Source organism: Leopardus geoffroyi, chromosome B4 (genome assembly GCF_018350155.1).
Source record: "Leopardus geoffroyi isolate Oge1 chromosome B4, O.geoffroyi_Oge1_pat1.0, whole genome shotgun sequence".
Taxonomy (NCBI): Eukaryota; Metazoa; Chordata; class Mammalia; order Carnivora; family Felidae; genus Leopardus; species Leopardus geoffroyi.
Window position 1 is genome coordinate 134,110,474 of NC_059341.1, and position 16,696 is coordinate 134,127,169.

Here is a 16,696-nt window from a genome sequence, read left to right on the forward strand (position 1 = left end):
AGTTTTAAAAGGAGGTTGTCAATTTCTGTTGAAAGAATAATAATAAACACCTTGTGAGATTTTGATAGGGATTGTGTTGAATCTGTAAATTAATTTGGGGAGAATCTATATCTTAATACTGAGTTTTCTAATCCATAACTATGGTATATGGTATACCTCTTCACCTACTTAGGTATTTAAATTTTTCTCTCAGCAGTGTTTTATAGTTTTCAGTGTTGGTCAGACTTATCCCTAAGTATTTCATAAATTTTGATGCCACTGTAAATAGGGTTTTTTAAAATTTCAGTTTCTATAGGGTGCCTGGGTGGCTCAGTCGGTTAAGTGTCCGACTTCGGCTGAGGTCGTGATCTTGCAGTCCGTGAGTTTGGGCCCCGCATCAGACTCTGTGCTGACAGCTCGGAGCCTGGAGCCTGCTTCGGATTCTGTGTCTCCCTCGCTCTGACCCTTCCCCATTCATGCTCTGTCTCTCTCTGTCTCAAAAATAAATGTTAAAAAAAATTTTTTTAATTCAATTTCTATTGTTTGTTGCTATTATATAGAAATACAGTTGATTTTATATATAGATCCTGTGGCCTAAAACTTTGCTAAAGTCATTTATTAATTCTAGTAGCTTTTGGGGGGGCTGGGGGAGTGTAGAATCCACTGTATTTTCCAAGAAGGAAAGACTTTGAAAGTTAATCTGGGGGGAAAATTCAGGGAGGCCACTATTATTGTTGAGGAAATTAGAGTGCCAGGTCCCTAGGAAAGCAGTGATCTCAGCTGCCTGCAGCTCCATTATGGCTTTAACTAATCAGGAAGCTGCTGTAAAAGTGGAAAGTCCTGTCTGCTGCTGCCTGTGTGTCTGCTCCCAACTGTTTCCAGAGCATAGTGACTTCTGCCTTCCAAATCTCACGTGGATGTGCCTCACTTCAGCTCATCAACCTAGACAAATGGAGAATGGGCTTCTGAGATACGTAGTTCCAGACCTTTTCCTGCAGGGCAGGGAGGACTAGGGGGTAGCAATGTTAGGTTGATAATCTGGCACAGAGGGCATTAATAGAGGTACACGTAAGGTGCTGCACTCAGTTGTGGAGAAGTGACTTCGTAGTACTGTGGAAAAATAGGGCTGTGAGATGGTTGCAGTTCAGTAAGATATGATTTCCAAGAAGATACACAGCCTCTTTGAAAGTACTGGCAGTGGTCTATTTTCTGGGATAAGGAAGTGGCCAGGCCTACTTTCATGCTGTCTTGCCCAATAATTGGATGAGTGTACACAAACTGGAACATGTTTAGGGGATTATGACCCCCATACGAGGGGATAGAAAGCCAGATCACCCGGGCAGGATTGGAAGCACCAGGGAATGCCTCAGGGGTGCATGATGGGTGATTACAGATGCCTGGAAAACATGCTATGTGCAGTCTGGGAAGGAGGGCTTAGGACCAGGGGCAGAAGCTGTGAGGAGACCACTTCCAAGGCAGTGTATAAAGCACTCTTGCACAGCTGGGCTAAGATCGAATAGCAGGTCGGAAGATTCCTTTGTTCAAGATCACCTTCAGGAAGAGTGGTTTCAAATTAGATGTTCTTCCTTAGGCTCTTTGGATACAACTTTTGCTACACGGACTTTCTAAAAGTGAAAACAAGTTCTTTAAATATATTATCTTTATTTGGTTTGAATAATTCTAAATAAGCCCATTCCTTTTTTTTTTTTTTTTTTTTCAACGTTTATTTATTTTTGGGACAGAGAGAGACAGAGCATGAATGGGGGAGGGGCAGAGAGAGAGGGAGACACAGAATCGGAAACAGGCTCCGGGCTCTGAGCCATCAGCCCAGAGCCCGACGCGGGGCCCGAACTCACGGACCGCGAGATCGTGACCTGGCTGAAGTCGGACGCTTAACCGACTGCGCCACCCAGGCGCCCCTAAATAAGCCCATTCCTTATTGCCTCTCAAGATACAGAAAGTGGGAATTTGTGAGAAGCTTAGAGACAGAGGCTGTGTGCAAAAGTCTTACTGGTTCTGACACTCGCATTCTTTTACATGTTGACATCTCTGAAATCTGTGTCCGTACATTTGCCGTCATCCAGATTTTTTTTTTTTTTTTTTTTGCAGGTACATACATGGCACTACGTGAGTTGTTTAATTGCATTTTAATAGGTCTTTGTAAAGATTATGCTGTAATTTGGCATTGAAACACAGATGGGAATAACAAGGCATAGGCTTGATAGTAATGAGGTTAGTATTTATCTTTGGAGAAATGACTGCAATTTCGTATTTTCTTAGAAAGCAACAACCAAAGGCATTATGCTTGTGCTGTTCAGAGTAAAGTCCAGGGACCAGCAGCTTGTTAGAAATGGAGAATCGTAGTTTACAACCCACACCTACTAAATGACAATCTGTGTGTATGTTCCCATTTTAATATCTGTGTGTATGTTCCCATTAAAGTTTGAGAAATATTGCTTTACATAACCTCATATAGGAAGATAACCCATTTGTACAAGGAGCTGTGTTAAATTTTGTTGCTGGCATACAAAAGAATTGCCTGTCACATGTCACATGATGCATTTGAAGACAGGAGAGATTTCTATATCCCTCTAAATGGAAAGTGCATTTACCTTAATTTTTCTAGGTTTAATGTTACCATTTTCTTCCCATGAGCCACTCAGTGTTATGCCTCAGTGCTATTTGGTTTTGTCTACTAATTTAATATCATGCGCAAATTACATTAGCATCCCATTAAACTCTCTCAGTCAGAACCAGCAAATGAAAAAATGTTAACAAATCCAATACAGATATTTGGAGTACCCTAGTATGTAATTTCCTCTGCCTGAATGGGTATATTCCAACATGCTTTCTTTTTGTGTGCATTTTTAATTAAAACACTCTAAATGCATACTTCGAACACTTCGTTTGACTCTTTCCAGGGCACTTTTTTTGTTAATTTTTTTCACTCTAGATACGCATGTGGTATCATTAATCCTTAATTGGTTCTGGTTGTTAATGGTTTGGGGTCTAGTTATTTTCTTACTGTTTTATAAATTGCCAAGATTACCATTTGTCTTTTTAAGGAAGTAAACGTCCATACAAACCACATATTTTAGACGTACTTTGGAAAGCTCTGTATAAATCTGTGTTAGAGCTCTCAGTGTGCAGACCACAGAATTCACTCCTGCAGGTGCCAGGGGTTTGTTCAGTGGTGACGCTATCTCACTGATCCTTGAGAACCGCACGTTGGAACTGGGGAGGGCCCCATGGGCACATCTTCGTCTTCCTGCACGTTCAGGAAACCGTTACTACAGGTGTGGCCTCTGCTCCCTGAGAAGATCTGTGCCCTGTACCCTGTCGGTTCCCTGCTAAAGTCACACACTACACGCTTTATTGGCAGAACATAAATCACATCTCAGTCTCCAGTTGTGAGGGAAACAGGCTCAAGGGAACTTGGAACTGGTGTTGACTGAGCCACTTGCACATACCCGCCACGAAGTCAAACAGGAGCCTATATTACTATTCTATCACTAAAATTCTCAGTGAAAGAACCATATGGTGAATTATGTGGTAGGGGAACACTTTATTTTTTTTTTTTAACTTTTTTTTTAAATGTTTTATTATCTTCTTCTGGGAGAGAGAGACAGAGCGTGAATAGGGGAGGGGCAGAGAGAGAGGGAGACATAGAATCTGAAGCAGGATCCATGCTCTGAGCTGTCAGTACGGAGCCTGATGCAGGGCTTGAACCCGCAGACCACGAGATCATGACCTGAGCCAAAGTCAGATGCTCAACTGACTGAGTCACCCAGGAGCCCCACCAGGGGAACACTTTAAATACCCCTATGGTATCATATTTATCATGTATCTAATGTACTTGATTGATAAAACTATAACAACTTGAACATATTAGGGTGAATTGTAGACTGTAGAATATTTTTGGAAATGCAATTCTGTGGATGTCAGGACTAAACAATTTCTGAAATTCCTTTTGACTCTTACATGACTTTCATAAAGAGCTCTTTACAAATGGTTTAAAATAGAAGTCCTTGGAAAAATTTTTAAACAGATGAGTCAATGTTGAAGCTTTTTTTTTTCAATTAAAATTTTAACTGAGATAATTGTAGGTTCACATGCAGTTGTAAGAAATAACACAGAGATTCCATGCGCCCTCTGCGCAGTTTCCCGATCAGTAGTTTCTTGCAGATCTAAAGTGTAGTATCACAACCGAGATACTAACGTTGATACAACTCACCGATCTGACTGAGATTTCCCCGTTTTACTTGTACCAGTTTGTGTATATTCTGTTTAGTTGTCTGTAATCTTACCACAGGTAGGTTCGTGTATTCACCATGACTATGAAGATACAGAACAGTTCCATTACCACAGGGACCACTAGTGTAACCACACCTGTGTGACTCCACTTCACCCTCCTTGCAGCCCCCTGACAACCACTGTCATTTCAGAAATATTATAGAGGTGGAATCATACAGTATGTAACCTTTGGGATTGGCTTTTGTCACTTAGCATCGTTCCCTGGAGACTCATCCAGGTTGTTGCTGTATTAAGAGTTTGGTTTTTTACAGTATTCATTTGCTTCTGGCACGTTTCTCATGCTAGGTGGATCTGTTGTATAAGTTCACATCTGTCTGCCTCAGTTGTGTGGAGTTGGTTATGAACTGGGACCAGAAGTGCCCCCACACTTATTGACCACAGAGCGTCAAGGATAGGTCTCGATGCTCTTTGATGGGCAGTTATCCAGACCCTAAAGAAAAAGAAGATGCTCTTTATTTCTGGAGACATTTTCCTGTCAAGTTGAGACCTGGGTGTTTATCTGAATTGAAATTCTTATCGTCTTTCCACTCGGTTCAGCACATTGGTGGTTACTGCTTTCAAGTATGAAATTTTGAATGTTTGAAGCATGATGGGCTTGGGCGCATGAATTCAGGAACCACTGGTCATGATTCTAGTTGTGGAAAAAAGATGACAAGGCAGAAGATTCTAGTTTGTGGGGAAAAAAAGTCGTTCTCTTACCTGGATTGTAAGAAGCCATGAATTCACATGCCCAAGGTCTGGTCCTTTCAAAACACCAAAGAGGGGCGCCTGGGTGGCGCAGTCGGTTAAGTGTCCGACTTCAGCCAGGTCACGATCTCGCGGTCCGTGAGTTCGAGCCCCGCGTCGGGCTCTGGGCTGATGGCTCAGAGCCTGGAGCCTGTTTCCGATTCTGTGTCTCCCTCTCTCTCTGCCCCTCCCCCGTTCATGCTCTGTCTCTCTCTGTCCCAAAAATAAATAAACGTTGAAAAAAAAATTTTTTTTTAAATAAAAAATAAATAAATAAATAAATAAATAAATAAATAAAAAACACCAAAGAAACTGCAGGTTGTCCACAGAGTACCCAGAGTGCTGGTAAACATGGAGGTCAGAGCATGAAGAACACAGGTTCCTGCCCTGACAGTGTCATCTGGGCTGTGAAGGGTGGGAGATACAGCCGTCTGAAAAAGTTGAATGGGGGGCGCTTGGGTGGCGCAGTCGGTTAAGCTTCCAACTTCAGCCAGGTCACGATCTCGCGGTCCGTGAGTTCGAGCCCCGCGTCAGGCTCTGGGCTGATGGCTCAGAGCCTGGAGCCTGTTTCCGATTCTGTGTCTCCCTCTCTCTCTGCCCCTCCCCCGTTCATGCTCTGTCTCTCTCTGTCCCGAAAATAAATAATAAAAACGTTGGGGGAAAAAAAAAAAAAAGTTGAATGGAGTCCTGGGAAGACCAGCAGCACAGCATCTTGTTTGCTGCTGAATTCTCGGTCTGTAGCACAGTGCTTGGCATCAAGGAGTCCATGAATGAATGGATGAATGGATGAATGAATGAATGGATGAATGAATGAATGAGATGGAAGGGAAACTTTTAAGAAAGAGTGCCCCATTCTTTGGTGTGAGTGAGGGATATTAAATATAAGCCCAGAAAGCTCTGAAGAGCGTGTGTGGGTATTTGCTAGGAGGGGAGAGGGAAGAGAAGGAGGGGAATTCTCCCCGCACCCCCCAAAATGAATAAAGCCCTAAACTCACACTATGTACTTCCCCATCTCATGGCCCTTCTACTTACTCTGCCTGGTTCGTCACTCCCCTCCAGATAATTTTCTTCATTTAGATTCGCTCACTGACTGAGAGAGGCCTTCTGTGAACACTGTGTAAATTAGCCCACTCATCCTTTCCCTCAGTCCTCTCTAGCCTCTTCCCCAGCTTAATTTTCTTCCTGGCATTGTGTATGTGTCCATCTCCCATCTAGAACGTCAGCTCCCTGAGGGCAGGGCCTGTCTCTTGTCCACTGTTAAACCCCCAGTGCCTGGCACTAGTAATTCAGTGTATGTTAAGTGATTTGATTAGTTGTTTTGAGGCTGTTCTTTTGAACACGTGTTCCTGGGAAGGGATAGAAAAGTTGCCCTCACTCTGTAATCATGCATTTGGGTAACATTTGCATGGAGGGCCTGCTGTGTCCCTGGTATTTGTGCGTGGTGCGTAAGATGAGTAAGGTCAGCTCCCTGCATTCAGAGACCTCTTCGGTAGCAAATGCTAACTTTTCTCAGTGTGATGGGCAGTTTGAAGGAGGTATGCCAGCTGTCTGTGAGGACAGAAGCCACAGCTCTCGAAATGTTGACACCTGAGAGGAGAGGTAGGCTTTTTTTTTTCTTAAAGTTTATTTTTTTTTGAGAGAGACAGAGACAGACAGAGAGCAAGCCAGGAAGGGGCAGAGAGAGAGGGAGACACAGAATCGGAAGCAGGCTCCAGGCTCTGAACTGTCAGCACAGGGCCCGATGCGGGGCTCGAACTCAACAGACCGTGAGATCATGACCTGAGCTGTAGTCGGCCACCCAACCGACTGAGCCACCCAGGCGCCCCAGGAGAGGTAGGCTTTTTGACTGATGGGGAAAACAAGAGATTTTGCAAGTGTTGGTCTTTATTCAGTGATGAGAAGATAGGTCCCAGTTAATTTGAAAACTGTTCATTCCAAGGAGGGCCCCTGCTACCCCTCCGACCTCACCCATCGCTTTCTCCCTTCCTCCCTCTGCTCCAGCCTCCTTGCTGTTCTTCACACATCGTCTCGTAATGCTGTCTCCCAGATAGCCACAGAAGCCCTCACTTCAGTGGAACTCAGGCCACTTTATCAGAGAGGCCTTTCCTACCCGTTTTATGTAAGATGCTACTCTCTTCCCTGTCAGCTGTCTCCATCAGCTTCACCCACCCTGTCCTCTCCAGGACGTGTGGTGCAACCTGAAGTGTGTCTTTTATACGTATATTTTTGTTGTATATTTTGTTTGTGTCCTGTCTCCCCCACTGGAATGGGAGCCCCCCCGAGAGCTGGGGTGTGGTTTTGTTTCTGCTGTATCCCCAGTGCTGAGAAAAGTGTCCGCTCGTGTTAGGCACCCAGTAGCGGTCTGTTAAGGAACAGATTGGTCCCTGGGCATCCTGGTAGAGGAGAGGTGAGACACAGACTAGCCCCAGGCCAATCTCTGTTTCCCAGAGCCATGTTCCAGGCCGCCCTGCTACAGGGAAGTCCTTTCACGTGGTCTGAGGCTGCTGGTGACTGACAGCAACCAACACCTCAAGGGCCCGGCGACAAGCCAGGGCAGTGGTTGCGGGGGTGTCCAGAGGAGGGCACGTTTCCTATGAATTGGAGTTGTCCGGGAACTCCAATGGATGGATATTACGCCAGGACTTGACAACAGGATAAGAGGTATGATTGGGCCACAAAAAGGAGGAAAGTTTTTCTGTCAGATACGCGGAATAGATGAGGAAAGATCTGGAAGTTGGAACTGCAGTGTGCATGGCCTTGAATGTGAGCTCTGGGGAGTTGCCCAGATGGCACCGTCCTTAACTTGCCCTGTGTGGTGGTCCTAGACACTCCGGAGCTTTTGAATGTGTGATGCAACAGGTTTTTAGTAATGTCAGCACCACTGCTCTTCAGTGTTCTGAACTTGTGAGCAGGACAGGAGTCCTCTTGTGCCTCGCTTAGGTGAATATTGGGTATTTTCCCCTTTATTCAAGTATTGCCTTTCTAAAAAAAAGTTATTTCTACTTCTTTCAATTAATGGTTATTGTAGAAAAAGAAAGAAAGAAGGCAACTGTTGTATTATCTTCACCTTAGACATTCTTAAAAGAAGTTTTGGCTTTTTACTATTCTTGATTTATTCTAGATTTCAGTGTTTGCACTAGCATCTGGCTGTGTATTTAGGGCTGAGGGAGAATATGAATGATTTCTTCTCCTTTCAGACTTGCAAGTAGTTGATAGTTAAGTGGGAACAAGCTAGTCACCTGACGCTTGTATTTGATTGCTGGATGGGAGGTTTGATTTTTGAGGTGTAAATACCTTTTACAGTGTAGGCTTAAACACGAGAATTTAGAGCAACGGTTCTCTCCCCAGAGATTTTTTTTTTAAGTTTATTTATTTTTGAGAGAGAGAGAGAGCGAGAGCACAAGTGAGGGAGGGGCAGAGAGAGAGGGAGACACAGAAGCAGGCTCCAGGCTCTGAGCTGTCAGCGTAGGGCCTGACACAGGGCTCAAACCCACGAACTATGAGATCGTGACCTGAGCTGAAGTCAGATGCTTAACTGGCTGAGCCACCCAGGCACCCCCTTCCCCAGAGATTTCAATGTAGTGGGTCTGGGGTGCTACCCTGGTAATGGTTTTGTTGATTTGGGTGGGGGATGGGGGGACAATCTTGAACTTAGAGAAGAGTTGCAAGTATGTTAAAAACAACAACACTTTTCCTGAATCATTTAGGAAAAATTACTATCCCATTGTCCCACCACCTGCATCCCTTTCCCCTATACTTTAGTGTATTTTTTTAAAAAACCAAGAACATTCCCCTGTATATAACCACAATAACAACCATCAAAACAAAACAAAACAAAACACTGATACATTACTACCATTTAATCTGTAGCCCCTACTCAGGATTTGATACCCCAGTAATGGCCTTTATAGCAAAAGGATCACACTTTGCATTTGGTTATTATGTCTTGTTGGTCTCCTTCCGTTTCCTTGATTCAGTGATCTTGAAACTTTTGAAGATTGCAGAACATTTGGCAAAATGCCTCTCAACTTGAGGTTCTCTGACATTTCATCATGACAATATTCAGATTGTACATATTTGAAAAGAATATCATAGAAGAAATTCTGTGTTCTCAGAGTATCTAATCACGTAACTCATGATTTCAATTTATTCCATTATGATGATGTTCACGTATTTTACTTGATTAAGGTGATGTCTGCCAGGCTTCTCCTCTGTGTAATTATTCTTTTCTCCTTTTTGATTAATAAGTATTTTTACGGGGAGACACTTTCAAACTATGTGAATATTCCATTCCTTTCACCTTTAACTTACATACTTATTTCTATCTGGATGAACTCATGTTTTCCTGTTGTATACAATGACTTAAGATTTCTTACCATCATTATTTTTATGCTCATATTGCCCCAGGTTTAGCTTGTAGGAACCCCTTCACATTGATATCTGCAAGCATGTGACATGCCACATCATTTGTTGAACTTTTCCTTGCTTCTGGGCAACAAGCATTCCTCTTTCATTTTGTACTTTCTTTCTTCTAGCCCCAAATTAGCTTTTTTTAAAAAAGAACTCTAGTTCTTTTAGTTAAGAATGGTATTTAGAAGCCAGAGTCTGGGTACTAGTTGTGTTCATTGCTATTTGGGTTGCTTGTTCCCAAGCCCTCTCAGTAATAGAGCTAAGGAGAGAGAGAGGGAGAGAGTGTGTGTGTGTGTGCGCATGCACGTGTGCTTGCATACATGAAGGAATATACACACATGTGGGCTCACAAAATTATATCCACGTTTATTGTTATGTCTGTCTCTATATATTAAAAACCATGAGGGGCGCCTGGGTGGCGCAGTCGGTTAAGCGTCCGACTTCAGCCAGGTCACGATCTCGCGGTCCCTGAGTTCGAGCCCCGCGTCAGGCTCTGGGCTGATGGCTCAGAGCCTGGAGCCTGTTTCCGATTCTGTGTCTCCCTCTCTCTCTGCCCCTCCCCCGTTCATGCTCTGTCTCTCTCTGTCCCAAAAATAAATAAACGTTGAAAAAAAAAAAATTTAAAAAAAAAAAAAAAAAACCATGAGGGGGCGCCTGGGTGGCGCAGTCGGTTAAGCGTCCGACTTCAGCCAGGTCACGATCTCACGGTCCGGGAGTTCGAGCCCCGCGTCGGGCTCTGGGCTGATGGCTCAGAGCCTGGAGCCTGTTTCCGATTCTGTGTCTCCCTCTCTCTCTGCCCCTCCCCCGTTCATACTCTGTCTCTCTCTGTCCCAAAAATAAAAAATAAACGTTGAAAAAAAAAATTTTTTTTTAAAAAAACCATGAGTTGATGCCAATAGCTAATTCTGATCCAGGCCCACAGGACTCTTTTGAGACTTTTCCCTTTCCATTTTGGTAACTACCTTTTTCAACAGTGATAAACCTGATTGTCATCATCATTAATATATTTATTTATTGATCAGTCCCTCTGTATGTAACCATTACCTTCCCCACGTGGGTACCTGCTTCGCTTTCTTGGGCTCTGGTTCAGCATGGGGATATTTTAAAGCTCCCCAAAGATGCTAATGTGCAGCCAAGATAGAGCACAACTGATTTAGAAGAAAGATGAACTTGGGGTGTCTAGATGGTTCAGTCAGTTGAGTGTCCCACTTCGGCTCAGGTCATGACCTCGCGGTTCGTGAGTTCAAGCCCCACGTCAAGCCCTGTGCTGACATCTCAGAGCCAGGAGCTTGCTTTAGATTCTGTGTCTCTTTCTCTCTCTGCCCCTCCCCTCCCATGCTCTGTCTCTCTCTCTCTCTCTCTCTCAAAAATAAACCAACATTTAAAAGGAAGAAGAGGGGCGCCTGGGTGGCGCAGTCGGTTAAGCGTCCGACTTCAGCCAGGTCACGATCTCGCGGTCCGTGAGTTCGAGCCCCGCGTCAGGCTCTGGGCTGATGGCTCAGAGCCTGGAGCCTGTTTCCGATTCTGTGTCTCCCTCTCTCTCTGCCCCTCCCCCGTTCATGCTCTGTCTTTCTCTGTCCCAAAAATAAATAAACGTTGAAAAAAAAAAATTTAAAAGGAAGAAGAAAGGTGAACTCTGTGCTTTTTGATTCATTATTAAATGAAAGGCAGGTTTGTAAGTCAGGTTTGGTTTGGGAAAATAAATTGTTCCTAAGGAAGTGAACTCTAAAGAGAAAACTCAATTCTACCAATATAAGCAGTAAAAGATCAGGGTGAAAGCACAGCCTGTCTCCTGGAAAGCTTTGAAAAATATTTGTTTTGGAAGTAAATCTGCTTGTAGTGAACGTGAATTTCAGTTCCTTTCTCTGAATTACCTGTTTATAGGAAAAAATACTTGAAAAGGTTAGTTGTTTTTAAGAATGTGTTTCATTAAAGACTTGCTTTTTTTTTTTTACATTGCATTTTTAAAATAAACTTTGTAGAATAGACCTAGAAATTGAATTCACTGCTTTTTAGAGCATCGAATATTTAACCAGATTTTTAGACTCTGGTTGCTCTTTTTCTGTAGTCCGTTGCACTGTAAAATATAGGCACCAAGTCACAGTAACTGGGTCATGAGGAACGCCATCTTCTTCCACTTGGAGCCAGAGGAAGCAAGAGGCTCCGGGAGCCAAATACAACAGGATCTGTGGCCAGCCTACCTTAGATGGTCAACATCCATCTTGCCAATTTTCATAAAACCGTGTTCTTAAAGTAGTGCAGTGCTGTAAGTGGATTTTCACCAAGAGCTTCACCCTGAGACTGATGTGCACACATTCTGACTCCAAAGAAATCCAGTATTCAACCTAAGGGAATTAAAATAAAATCTCTTCCTTGTTTGTGTTTTTGTTTTTATTTTTTTTAATGTTTATTTATTTTTGAGAGAGCGTGAGCAGGGGAGGGGCAGAGAGAGAGGGAAACAGAGGATCTGAAGCAGGCTCTGCAGCAGCAAGCCCCATGCAGGGCTCGAACCCACGAACCACGAGATCATGACCTGAGCTGAAGTCGGATGCTTAACCGATGGAGCTACCCAGGCGCCCCCTTGGTTATATTTTTAAAGTTTTCATTGAAGTTACCTTCGGAGTGTGAATTGTGCACATTAGGATTTTGTATATTTATGCCAGAGGCACAGAAGGAGAAAGGCCAATATTTGTCAATTTGGGACAGAAAGCTCGATACATGGGTAAAACACCTATTTTGTTGTCGTTGTTGTTTAGTTCTTGTTTTCTATAAATAAAGCATTACTTATCTGTTGACAAGAGCCAACTTCATTGTTGGTCCTCAGTTCCTTTGTACAGGCTGAGTGGTTACATTCCCCAAAAGTGATTCCTTCCAGAACTGTCCCTGTGATTTTTGCCACGTCTGCAAACCATGAGTTTGATGTGTTGGGTCACCTAAAATCACAAGTATCTGTTCAGTATTTGGGGGCACCGGGAACTAGAGCTCTGAGTCTCCTTCCAGCTCTGAAACTCAGGACGTGTGGCATCAGGATTTCCTGCCTTGAGCTCTGAAGTAACAGCAGTAGTTTTGCAATGCATTCTTCCTATTTGATACATAGAGAGTGAAAGTTGGCAGCTTACCATATGCATTATATTCAAATATATATTAGAATGTTCCATAAGAGAATAAGTATTACTTTCTGAACGTACTTTTCAGATGTGAGGCATTACATTATATTCATTTCTTAACATTCCAGCACATTTCTTTAACTAGAATCTTTAGTATTACGTATGACTTTTGTTCTAATTGAGGGCAGCAAAACCTGGTTGTCTCAATTCAGGTGTTCAGCAAGATGCAACTGTGAAGTCACTTGGTGAGGAATACATGGATTTATAGGACACATGGTACCTGCCTTAAAAACACAAGTAGAGAACATGTAAGACATACAATATTAATAATGTAGAAGAAAAATACAGAACATAGAACATAGAATTTTATAGTCACCGTTCTGATGATGTCAGGGGAGAATACCTAAATTGTGATAGATATTTGTGTGCCATAAGTGAATTTATATATTCTGTATTATTTGTGAAGAATTTTTGCCTTTCATAAAATATATTCCTTTTTCTTTGACATTATTAATGCTGTATTTTATGTGTTTTCTACTTGTACTTTTAAGACCAAGTACTAAGAGTTCTATAAATCTATGGAATCCAGGAATATCTCCAGAACCAACTGGATGTTACCACATTCAAATCCGGGTTTTTGCTGAGTGGAAATACGTGTGTGTGTGTGTGTGTGTGTGTGTGTGTGTGTGTGTGTGTGTGTTCTTTTAGGAGGATATTGTAAAGCTCGCTTTAATGGGCTTCTTTGAAACCAAACTTGAAGCCCTACTTTGCAGAAAAGATAACAAACCAAAATATGGGGATAACTGAATGTGGTGAGTTTTATGCATCCTCTTAGTTTAAGTAAAATACCGTGTTCTGCTCAGTCACAGAGATGGCATGTTTTGCATACCGTCTACAAGCATTGAATTTGCTACACAAATAGACTGTGAATATAAATGTTAACCTTCTGGTGTGACATTACTTTAACAGAGAGAAGGAGCAAGAAAGGGAAGAACAGTTAATGGAAGACAAGAAAAGGAAGAAAGAGGATAAAAAGAAAAAAGAAGCCACTCAGAAGGTGAGTTTAATGACTTAAGTCTGTCTTTACATCCACCAAGCATCTAGAATAAGTAACTGCCTTGGGTGGGATACCTGACATCTTAATAATGCTGCTTACTTTGTTCACTTGGAAGTTTTACGATTAGAAAGTGGGAGTTAAAGACGTACATTTGTCACCACAGAATACTCAATAATGCTGCAGCTGATTTAATGAGAACACCAGTATACAGTATGAAGAAAGGCAAGTGAGTCCCCGCCACTTAAATTCTTGTTGAATGTCCTTACTCATATCACAGTAAATCTCCATTTTCTTAGGTCAGCTTATAAACTAGCTTTTCAAGTGTCTCTGTAGTTCACCCCAGTGTTCTCCTTTTGGTTCCTCTCCAGCATGGTCATCTGTACAAGACCACCTTCTGATAATTCCATAAAGAAACCTCCCTCACAGGCCAGTGGGCCTGCTTCAAGCTTTGGGGGAGATGGTATTGTGTGGCTTTGAGGAGCTTGCTTAGGGAAGGAGAGAGGCTAAAAGGAAAAGACCTACATCTCACTGCTGCCAACTGACAGGTCTTAGTTGACATGCTTGACCCAGGGTGCTGTCCTCTGCTTCAGTGTCTGTCCTGCAGGCCCCGCCCTTGTCTAATCTTATTTCCCCCACCTCCCCATTCTTTAGCATTGCCTGACTTGGGCTCTGGCTCCGCAGGCCTGCTTTTGTGCCATTTTATTTTTTTTAACGTTTATTTATTATTGAAAGAGAGAGACAGAGACAGAGGCGTGAGCAGGGCAGGGGCAGAGAGAGGAGGAGACACAGAATCCGAAGCAGGCTCCAGGCTCTGAGCTGTCAGCACAGAGCCTGATGTGGGGCTCGAACTCACAGACCACAAGATCATGACCTGTGTTGAAGTCGGACACTCAACCGACTGAGCCACCCAGGCGACTTTTGTGCCATTTTTGGAGGTAAAGTGATTTACCTCCAGTTCTTGTTACCACTACACAGAGGACTTGGGAAGCAGGACATTGCTGTGGGGCAGGTTCGAGGGTCCCTGCTACAGTGGCAGGTTATTGAAGCTCAGTTTAGGGAGGTAGAAACTGTTACAGGTTTCAGAGGGAACTCTAGATTTTTTTTTTTTTTTAATTTTTTTTTTTTTTCAACGTTTATTTTTTTATTTTTGGGACAGAGAGAGACAGAGCATGAACGGGGGAGGGGCAGAGAGAGAGGGAGACACAGAATCGGAAACAGGCTCCAGGCTCTGAGCCATCAGCCCAGAGCCTGACGCGGGGCTCGAACTCACGGACCGCGAGATCGTGACCTGGCTGAAGTTGGACGCTTAACCGACTGCGCCACCCAGGCGCCCCGGGAACTCTAGATTTAGAACAGACTCAAGGCAGACAGTTGGACACAAACCGATGTAGGCTTTAAGGGACACCAGAAGTTTTCCCAGCATTCTGGGCTATAGCGTATATTCCCATAATTCACTTTTCTGAACTTTTGAACTAGATCATTTATAAGTCCCAGCCTAAAGAAATCATACTGGAAATATTTTCTGAATTGAATTGCATGTGACCCTGCTACATTAAACATACAGAGTGTAATTTTATCTTTTCTTCATGACTTAATTATAAGTAATACTCGTTATTGTTTGGTGTTATAATAGACTGCTGTGTGCACTCTTTAAAGTCTTGTCTTTAATTGTGCTTCTGTTTCTATTCATAGTGGTGTGCTCACCATCTCACCCTCATGCTCTCAGGGTACCTACTTCTAATGTGTTGCTTCTAATCTGAGCTTGTTAGAATTGTCTACAATGTCAGTAAAGAGTCTGAATAAAGACGCCAGAGGACAACCCAGAGGCCTTTTTCAAACGTACTTCCCTTTAAGGACACAGCCCCATTTCACATTTTGAGGTTGCGATAAGCAGGTCCACCAGCTATATAGGGTGTTACCAGAATGGTAGAGAGTGAACCTCAGCAAAGGCTTCCTTTCCTCTAGGGCATTTACATTTCGTCAACTAAGTTAGTATAAGAATTGGGTTTTACAGTCTGTATGGATGTATGATTCATAGGCTGGACCTTGGTAAACTTGAGCAAAGGCTGGTAACAAGAAGATACCAAATTGAGGGATTATTTCAGGCACTAGACAGTCTACATTCTTCACTTAGGTAACAGTGTTTCTCAACTGGAAAATATCAGTATCTGGGAGTGATTTATAATATATGCATCTGTAAACTTTTGCTGTGGGTCCCACTAGTAGAAAAATGATTTGAAATACAAGATGGTGTGGGTTTACTCAAGAGCAAATTGGGATTGGGGGCACCTGGGTGGCTCAGTCGGTTAAGCGTCTGACTATTGGTTTCAGCTCAGGTCATGATCTCACGGTTTGTGAGTTCAAGTCCTGATCAGCACAGAGTCTGCTTGGGATTCTCTCTCCCTCTGCCCCTCTCCACTCTGTCTCTGTTTCTTTCTGTCTCTCAAAAATAAATAAACATTGAAAAGTAAAAAATAAAAATGTAATGTTTATTTATTTTTAGGAGAGGGAGAGAGTAGGGGAGGGGCAGAGGGAGAGGGTAACAGGATCTGTAGTGGTCTCTGCACTCACAACACAGAGCCCGACGCAGGGCTCTAACTCACAGACCGCTAGATCGTGACCTGAGCTGAAGTCAGATGTTTAACCAACTGAACCACCCAAGTGCCCCTAAAAATATACAGCTGGACAATCTCACTCTGTACTTACATCTGCATTAAGAACTGGTTCAGAAGTTGTGGCAAAGAGGAAAATCACCATAACTAAAATTTCAATTGGTTAGTTGTGAACAATGAAAACCCAATCATTTTTGTTCAGAAATGTTCTAGATTGGCTGTCACAAGATCCAGGCCAACATGTGGCCTTGGATATTGTTTTATCAGACTGAACCATCGTGTAATTTCAGAGTTAAGTTCTGATTTAGCAGTTTTAAGGAAGAGTACAAAGCTTACCATGTGATTGTCTTCGTGGTTTCCAACCTTATTGTAGAAACAGCGCCTCAACTAGGAGGCATAAAATGTGCTATGATGCAAAGAATTGTAGAGAATGTGCCAGAGGTTCTATTACACGGTCATTCATTTATTCAATCAGCACCATTTGTGGTGCT

General features: G+C 42.9%; 1 protein-coding gene across 10 annotated transcripts in view; it reads left to right on the top strand.

Annotated features, from left to right (window-relative positions):
• The window catches only part of TNRC6B (trinucleotide repeat containing adaptor 6B), a 260,344-nt gene that overhangs the window by 171,268 nt on the left and 72,380 nt on the right, over positions 1-16,696 (top strand). For all 10 annotated transcript variants that reach the window (XM_045465916.1, XM_045465910.1, XM_045465911.1 and 7 more), the window contains one exon: positions 13,506-13,593. In XM_045465916.1, coding sequence (XP_045321872.1) covers positions 13,506-13,593 — 88 coding nt within the window. The remainder of the gene's footprint in view (positions 1-13,505; positions 13,594-16,696) is intronic.